Source organism: Populus euphratica, unplaced genomic scaffold, assembly GCF_000495115.2.
Source record: "Populus euphratica unplaced genomic scaffold, PopEup_1.0 scaffold1128.1, whole genome shotgun sequence".
Lineage (NCBI taxonomy): Eukaryota > Viridiplantae > Streptophyta > Magnoliopsida > Malpighiales > Salicaceae > Populus > Populus euphratica.
Window position 1 is genome coordinate 60,295 of NW_011500979.1, and position 9,135 is coordinate 69,429.

At 29.1% G+C, this 9,135-nt stretch overlaps 1 protein-coding gene and 1 pseudogene across 1 annotated transcript; both read left to right on the top strand.

The window, feature by feature from the left end:
* Positions 1 to 349, top strand: part of LOC105116955 (cysteine-rich receptor-like protein kinase 10) — a 21,692-nt pseudogene extending 21,343 nt beyond the window's left edge.
* Positions 350 to 6,580: 6,231 nt separating this feature from the next.
* On the top strand, positions 6,581 to 9,127 carry LOC105116952 (cysteine-rich receptor-like protein kinase 25). The gene is made up of 6 exons (XM_011014468.1): positions 6,581 to 7,462; positions 7,675 to 7,791; positions 7,875 to 8,065; positions 8,220 to 8,430; positions 8,532 to 8,769; positions 8,883 to 9,127. Exons 1-6 carry the CDS (start codon positions 6,679 to 6,681, stop codon positions 9,121 to 9,123), a joined length of 1,782 nt encoding a protein of 593 aa, XP_011012770.1. The 5' UTR covers positions 6,581 to 6,678; the 3' UTR covers positions 9,124 to 9,127.
* The last annotated feature ends 8 nt before the right edge of the window (positions 9,128 to 9,135 follow it).

Genomic DNA, 9,135 nt, shown 5'->3' on the forward strand with positions numbered 1-9,135 from the left:
GTTATGTGTGCAGAAGGATCCAGCAGACAGGCCCACAATGTCATTTGTGGATTTAGCATTGGCAAGCGACCCAATAGCTCTTCCTCAACCACAGCAACCAGCCTTTTCTCTCATTAAAATTGTTCCAGCTCACAAGTCTTCATCAACAGATCGTTCAGTGAATCAGATGACAGTCTCTAGTTTCTTCCCGAGGTGATTGTCAATGAAATTGCCACTATGTTAATGTGTCTGGCAACAGGCATGGTTGGGAATATATTATTTCAATATATGTTAATGTGTCTGATATTCTTTTTTGATAAATTTGCTATGCTGACCTATACTTCGACTGGGATAATTTTTTTTTAATAAAAAACGAGAATATTAAGGCTTTTTTTAATGTGTATTTTGTCCATAAAAAACCCTGATCATATATTAAAAATTTTATACATATGTTTAATTAAATAAATAAAAAATCATATATATCAATAATTATATATAAAAAAGTGTTGATGCATTTATTTGATTTTTTTCACTACAAGTCGGATATTATTTCTCTAACACAAGAGAATGAATATATAAATATTGTTGACGTGGTTTTTTACCAAGATATATGAAATTAATTATTTAATATGTATTGAAATATATTCTTTTAAAAATACATATTTAAAAAGGTATTAATTAAAAAAAAATATACACGCATCTAATTTATGTTGAAAAATGACAAATAAGATACTATTAAGCTTGATATCATAATTTAAACTTATAAAATATTAATCAGAATATTTACTTGGCTCAAATTTTAAATTTAATTGTGTGAGTATTGTTTTCATATGACATTATTGATTTGATAAGTTGAAACTCGTGATCCTAATTATAAACTTTATATAATTAAATTATTTTTTAATTTTATTATATAATAATAAACAACATGTAAATCAAATTATAATTAACTTAATATTAAATAATTAAAGAAACTCAATTTTAAATAATAAAATAAAATAAATAAAAAATAAAAAAACCAATAAAAAAATCTAGTCTTACCTGGCAGGCCTTTATAAGAAGACTTTAAACTTAACTCCATGCTAGCTACTAGAGCAACAACAAAAAGTTCTTAACTGAATAGCTAAAACAATATATCAACCTATTTTTTTAACTGATTTTTTTCTTTTGTGGTATCTTTAGGTTAATTGATGATATAAAAATATAATCCCGCCTATTTTTTTTTTTGTTGTATTTATAATTCCTCATCATAAAAATGAAATAATACTATTATTAGTAAAAAAAAAATTTTAAGGATTAGAGTACAACCTCAATTTGGTCACGATCAGATATAAAATTTTCAAGGATTCTCTAATTTCCAAAACAGGTATCTTATCTTTGATAACACTAAAAAGAAGAAGTTAATGAAAAATCAACCTAAAGATACCACAAAAGAAAAAAAATCAGGTAGCCAAAGAGAGTGAAGTACTTCAATATATAAATGATTAAATAATTACTAACTTCATAAATCCTAATTAATCCTAATTAAAAATACTACCAGAAAATCGATAAATATAAATGAAAATATCGAGAGAATATTTTCGTCGGTAAAGTTTCGAGAGATTTTACCCACGGTAATATTTTCTCGGTATATACTGGGGGAACTACAATGGGAAAAAAATTAAAACAAAGCAAAAAAAAAAATGATAACGTGTCATTTTTACCAATAGAATTACCGATAAAATTTCATCGATAAAATCGTTGGTAAACTGTAAACACTGTTCATCATATCAAATATAAAGAGAATAACCGATAGACTATTCCGTCAATATTTTACAAAAAGCTCTATAACTGTTCACTTTCCAATTGCATTGTCAATTGTTCTTCTTTACTGACAAAATCACCAACGGATTGAAAAATCATCGGTGATTGTTAACGGTTTCTGAAAATTTTTTATGAAATTAAAATTTTAAATTAAGTATTATAGACAAAATTACCGACGGGATAATTAAAAAATGTTAATATTTAATTATCTGTCGGTGAGACCATAGCTAACGCGCCTCAATAAAAAACTTGAATCCCCTATTTCACAAGAGACAGATTCATTTCTTCTTCTTCTTCTTCTTCTTCTTCTTCTTTTTCCTTATGTGTAAAAAACATCAATTTTTCTTCTTTTCTCTCCTTATCTCTTTCTCTTCTTCTCTGTGCTCAGGTATGCTTTCTTCTTCTTTCTTCTTTTATCCTCTTTTTTCTAATTAATATGCTGAACGATTTTTTCTCTCTCTCCTTAGCTTCACTTGTAACTACATTAAAGTAAGATTTTTTTTTTCTTTTTTCATGATTTTTTTCACTATATTTGTTTTTAGCCTTAATAATTGTATGAATGTTGTTGTGAGATTTTTTTTCATATAAGATCAATTTTTAGTTGATTTATTTATAGGATTTTAAAATTTTTAGCAATCACAACTTTATTTTTTTCATATGAATTTTTTTAGTTGAATTTATTTTTTTATTTTATTTATTTGTTGCAAATTTGTTTGAGTTGATTTTTTCTTTTTTTTCCCCAAGCATTTTGAGTATATTATAGAGTGTTAATTTATGTTAATTCAATTATTTTATAATTTTATAAAATAATTTTTTTAAAATGTTTTTAAATAATTACCGACAGAATTAGCAATGGTATTTTTTGAGGGATATACTGACGGAATGAAGCGGGTAATGTTTTTTTACACGTTTGTTTTGTCAGTAATAATATTTTTTATTACTAACAAATTTATCGATGAACAAAAAATTACTAATAAAAAATTCATCGATGAAGTATTTTTATTTGTAATTTTATTAATAAATTAATTATCGATAGAATGTATATTTTATACTGACTGAAAAATTCTTTTAATAAAACTATTAAATGATAATGAAAATTCTATTCAGACATCGTCAAAAATGAAAAATAACTTACTAACGGTACATGTTCTGCGCAAGTAATGATCATTATACATACCTTTTTTTTTCTTTTTTTTTTTATTAACGTGGGTGTCCGGGCCAGCTTACGCGCACCACGACTAATCCCACGGTCCACTGGACATCCGGCAAGCCTCAGTGAACAGGTTAGGCACTGCGGGGGTGACAGACGTATCACACAGCAAGGAGCCAGCAGAACCAGGAAGGACACCACTCGCCAGCCCCACCCCCACCCTCATTGTACATACCTTAATCCCAAGGCAAAGCAACATAAAATCCAAATTAGAAATTTCAGCATGATTCCGATAGTTGTGCTCGTGATGGTGGGTGATTCGCTTCCTCAGAATTATTTTCGAATGACTTGTGAAAGTATCAAGGAAGGAAAATCTTTTCTCAACCACCAAGCAAGAATGCTTTTTGTCGAACACTCACATATATCCAGAAGATGGTCAAAAAAAAAAAAAAAGATGGAAATATATCCTCAAAAACAAAAATAGAACAAATATTATGTTCCAATAACGTTTCACATACATGGTACAACACTTTTTCCAAGCACTTATGTTCTTATTTTTGTACCTTTCTATACATACCCAGTAAAAGTACCATTTATACTGTATTTGCTAACTTCACATATAGAAAATTATTATTTTAAAAAATAATGTTCCAAATATGTAAAAAAAAAAGGATATTTGAAAAACAATGAATATATCCTCCTATAGGAGATAGCATCAGAAAATGTTTTACAACGCGTTGTAAATATTTTTAGCTAAAATTTAATATGATTTGGATCATTTTGATGTATTGATATCAAAAATAATTTTTAAAAAATAAAAAAATATTATTGGCATGTATTTCGTACGAAAAGCTATTTAAAAAGTAACCGTAACCACATTGTCAAATAGACGCTTAACGAGCAATAACTGCATAGCTATTAAATTGGAACTGGTGGTTGACTAATGATCTAAAGATCTGATAAAACCTAGTTGAAACTTGTATTTTTTTCTAGCCAAAGATTTTTTTTTAGTTGATTATTAATTCTTTTCAAAGTTTACTATATAAATACTAAAAAAATATTTTATTTTTTCAATGTGAATATTTTAAAGCCCTTTAATATATATATATATATATATATATTCTATGTTCATAAGAAAAAATTATTTTTTCAATATGGAATTTGAAACCATTTAATATATATACTCTATATTAACAAGAAAAAAATTGTGTTTTTTCAATAAGAAATAAAAACTATTTTTGAATTAAATACTTCAACTTAAAAGGATAATATACTAATATAGTATCTTTTCAATATAGAATAAAAATCTTTACAAATAATCTTTTAAACTTCATTATTTATAACATGTGTAATCTATATTCAAATGGATTATTTCATAATTTTTTCATATAAAATATTAAAACTTTAAATATTTTGTTTTAAAATTTTTTGAGTTGATTCGAGTTGATCTGGATCAACCCATGTAACCTGAGTCCCGACTTTTTAGTTGGGTCAACCCTAGATCGGGTCTAATAACTATGGGTAAAAGGTCTATGGATCCCAAAATAAGCTATATTGATGAAAAATGTTGAATTTATTAAAAATTCTTATCAATTTATAGACTTATTAATTTTGACTTTAATATTAAAAAATTAAATACAAAATTATCTGTTTCGATAATATACATATATTAGTAACTAAAATTGGAATTTTAATAACGATTTTAATGCCTTTTTCGTATAAAGCTAATTATTAGTAATTTAATTAACTTTGTTTGTAAGAAATTAATTATTAGTATTTGTATTCATCCTATCTCTAATTAGGAAGTTATTAAAATAACAATACATAATTTCTAAATATAGTATGGAAATGACGATGCATTTATACTTTATTTAAAATAATAAAATTAGTATTTTTTATTAAAAAATATTTTTAATATTAGTGTATCAAAATGATCTAAAAACATAAAAAAAAAATTAATTTGAAGTAAAGAAAAAAGAAAACAAATTTAAATGTTTTTAAAATATTTTCAAAATACAAAAAGAAACAAGCTCTAATACTGAAAAGAGCCTTTACTATTAATTTTTCATTAATTATAAGGCTTTCTATAATTTCTTACCTTTAATTTATCCAGACAAGTGTTATTAGCAAATTAGTACTCTAGCATTTTATTTTTATTTTTCTTATTTTGTATTATTAGAGTATTTTATTTTTTTATTTAAATAATTATAATAGCTTTTTGAAAAATAAAAAAATAAATGAATAAAAGTTAAATTTGTGCATTCTATTGTGTGTGTGTGTTTTTTTTTTTGTTGTAAATTTTAATCTGTCTTGTTAGGGTTTATATGTTTTCTATATTTTACCTAAAAATTTTAATTTATTTAAATTAATTAAATCCCGTATCTTTTATTTTTGTTTCACTTTGTGTAAATTTCAATTTCATCAACAAAGTTTATGAAAAAAAAATATGATAATTTTTTTCCCCACCAACATTATATATATATTGAACAAAAATCCTTGAGAAAAAGCAATAATATCCCATATAAATTTAAGTTTAGGGATTATGTTTTGAAAACCAAATGGCCAAATATACTGGGTAGGGCAAGAAATTGGAAAACGTACATCAACCTTTCGGCTTTTGGATCTTCTTGTGGAAAATGCAGCTACGGGCTCATAAATACTCGTTGGGTCAAGTGCGGATAAGGACATAGATTCTTTGAAATTAGAATGAGATTGTCGATGCCTTGATGATATTCCTTAATAATTTTTAATATCCCATATAAATGGAATGGTAGCTTGAATATAGGACAATTTTAACATCACATAATGTTTTGACAAATCAAAGCTGCTCCTTGATGAAAACATCAAAGAAAGAAAGAGAACTGATGATGGAGATAGATCAGAATGGGGAATGTTTTGATGAAGAAAATTAAAAGAGAGAGTTAAATAAATTTTATCATATTTGTTCTAATAAACAAATATATTTTTTACTGATTTTCTTTTTCATCTCTGTTAATTTCAATTATTTAATTTTATTTCTTTACTTCTTTAATGATATTGTGATTTTTAATAATACAATTAAAATCCACACACCTGACAGAAACAAGGGAGGGAGAAATTGGAACAAAAATGAAAGATACGGGGATAAAACGGAATAAAAATAAAAGATATAAGATCTAATTGAAACAAACCAAAGATTTTAGATGAAATTAAAATATATACTTTATTTTTTAAAGTTTTTTAATAAAACCAAATTCCGTGCTCTTTTCTCCATTGGTTAGTATTAGATTATTATGTTTGTATTTAATTTTATCAAATAAAATATAAATAGTGAAACTCAAACTTATAATTAATTAGTCAATAAATTTTTTATATATTATCAAAGAATTATTTCAACTTTAAAATTAATTGGTGAAATTTTAATATATGATTTAATATTTTTTTAACAAAACAAAACAATAACAAGTATACACTGAACTATACTCGGAAAAGGCCCATGTATTTGAACTTAGCAAATAGAAGACTCGGCAGGATTCATATAAAAGTCATATCTAGAAAATTTTCATTTGAATGCCAATTTATTCTTGGTCAATCAATTAAGTCAATGCTCAGGCCGGTCATTTTTAATTGACAAAGTAAAATGTATTCTCAGAGATGATTATTCTCTCCCCATGATCACCTCTACAACTTTAATAGTCCCATTACTCCACATGGTTTCAAGCGACTTTCCAAGCCGCCCTTTTTTTCCCCGTTAAATTTGCTCCAAAATGATCCTGATGACAACCATAGATGTAAATTTAGTCATGTTTTTGCTGATCATACCGTTTTCAGCTCTCCCAGCCATTACTGTTGCAGACCATCTTGTTACATCTTGCTCCGATAACACAAGCAACTACACTCTCAACAGTCCATTTGAGAGCAACCTCAAGCATCTTCTTGAGACCTTGCCTTCCATCACTTCATTAACAGGTTTTAACTACACCTCTGTTGGAGAACCCCCTGCCAAGGTCTATGGCCAAGCACTGTGCAGAGGTGATGTCAACTCAAGTTCTTGTCAGGCTTGTGTGGAGAAGGCAAGCCAAGAAATCTTTAATGATTGTAGAAATTATAAAGATGCAATCATATGGTATGAACTTTGCCAAGTTCACTACTCGTTTCAGAATATGACTTCCTTGTATGTTTATACAGGGAAGTATCCAGACTGCGATTCTCAGGCGAAATTTCTATCAGATCCAAAACAGTTCTCTGATGTTCTAATCTACTTAATGACTAAACTGTCAACTGAGGCCGCTGTCAATCCTTCCAAGCACATGTTTGCAACTGGGTCAATCAAATTTAGAAGGGAAACCGTATATGCTCATGCACAGTGCACACGAGATATCATAGCAGATGATTGTCAAACATGTTTGACAACTGCTTTGGCTGAACTCAAAGGATGCTGTTCGTCACGGCAAGGTGGAATTATTGTTAGCAGGAATTGCCATGTGAGATTTGAGCTGTACAAATATTACAATGCCTCGAGTTACTTGTTAACATATCCGAATCCTAAAGGTTAGTGAACATAAATTTTTTTTGCTGAAAATCTGTGAGCGAAAAAAGTAATCATGTCTAGCATGAATGACTGATATGGTTATTATTAATTCTTGCCCATGACGGATAACATGTAGCGCAAGATTGTCCACAATCTTAGTTTATTATTTTTGGAGATTAAATATTTTTCTACATCAATTGAATCTTATGCAATTCTCTGCTTTGCATGGCAGGAAGTAATTGGAAGATTGGGATAGTGGCATTTGCTGCATGTGCTCCTGTAGTGGTGATTGTAATTGTCATTGGGTCTTGCATTGTATGTCTGCTGAAAGAAAGACGACAACAAAGAGGTAAATTAACTAAGCGATCAGCAGATTGTTAGGCTAAATTGATATCAGAACTACAAAAGAGTAAAACTCCGATTCTTTGTCAGGCGTGGAAAGAAGTCACCTAGCATTACTACAGGAATTGGCCTGTCCAAGAGGGGTCACAATGACAGATGAAGGTCAGTTGGTAAGTTCTGAGGACCTGCCTTTCATGGACTTGACTACTATCAGAGCAGCTACAGACAACTTCTCCGATTCAAATAAGCTTGGACAAGGTGGGTTTGGCACTGTTTATAAGGTAAGTGGTAAAGGTGTGCTGTCATAATCCACTGAGATTCAGGAGTATGTCTTTCCAATCCATCCCTCTAGGAAAACCGAGTTTTTTGTTCAGTTTGCCATGGCTTAAGATTGCTTCAGTTGATAAAATTTGCCTCGTCGCAAATTTGTTTCAGGGTGTGTTACCAGATGGGAAAGAAATAGCTGTTAAAAGGCTGTCAAGGAAGTCATGGCAAGGCTTAGAGGAGTTCAAGAATGAAGTCAAAGTAATTGCAAAATTACAGCACCGAAACCTTGTGAGGCTATTGGGATGTGGCATAGAAGGAGATGAAAAGCTGCTCATATATGAATTCATGCATAACAAAAGCCTTGATATCTTTATCTTTGGTCTGTTCCTTCCATTTAGCTTGCCTTTGAATTCTTAAATATTACATTTTCAACAATTAAACGATGCAAGAGGCTGAAGTTTCTTCTTATTCAAATTTCAGATGCCGAAAGACGCGCACTTCTTGATTGGGATACATGTTACAACATAGCTGGTGGGATTGCTAGAGGACTTCTTTACCTGCACGAGGATTCCCGGCTTAGAATCATTCACCGGGATTTGAAACCTAGCAATGTGCTACTAGACCATGAAATGGTTGCCAAGATATCAGACTTTGGCATGGCTAGAATTTTCTGCGAAAACCAGAACAAAGCTAACACTAGAAGAGTAGTAGGAACATTGTAAGCCCTCTTTTAATTTTTTTTTTTAACTCTAATTTCTTTTTCTAGTTTGGTGATGATTTTAGTCCTAAATTCTTGTAACTTATTAAAAGTACGTCTTACGCACGAAACAGCGGGTATATGGCTCCGGAGTACGCAATGGGAGGGCTCTTCTCAGTGAAATCAGATGTCTTCAGCTTTGGTGTTATACTACTGGAGATCACAAGTGGAAAAAGAAGTAGTGGCTTTTATCTCTCAGAACATGGCCAGACACTCTTAGCATATGTTTGTACAATACATCGCTGCCATCAAAATTTCCATTCAAATAATTTTCAACCTATCAAAAAGAATTTGAAGCTTGAAAATTATAACTAGGTACTGTTATGA

Bases quoted from the DNA above. Each gene is read 5' to 3' on its own strand.
- LOC105116952 (XM_011014468.1), top strand. From the start codon at position 6,679: ATGATCCTGATGACAACCATAGATGTAAATTTAGTCATGTTTTTGCTG. The intron at 7,463-7,674 runs GTTAGTGAACAT...TTTGCATGGCAG, and splicing joins AACATATCCGAATCCTAAAG to GAAGTAATTGGAAGATTGGG. The intron at 8,066-8,219 runs GTAAGTGGTAAA...AATTTGTTTCAG, and splicing joins GGTTTGGCACTGTTTATAAG to GGTGTGTTACCAGATGGGAA.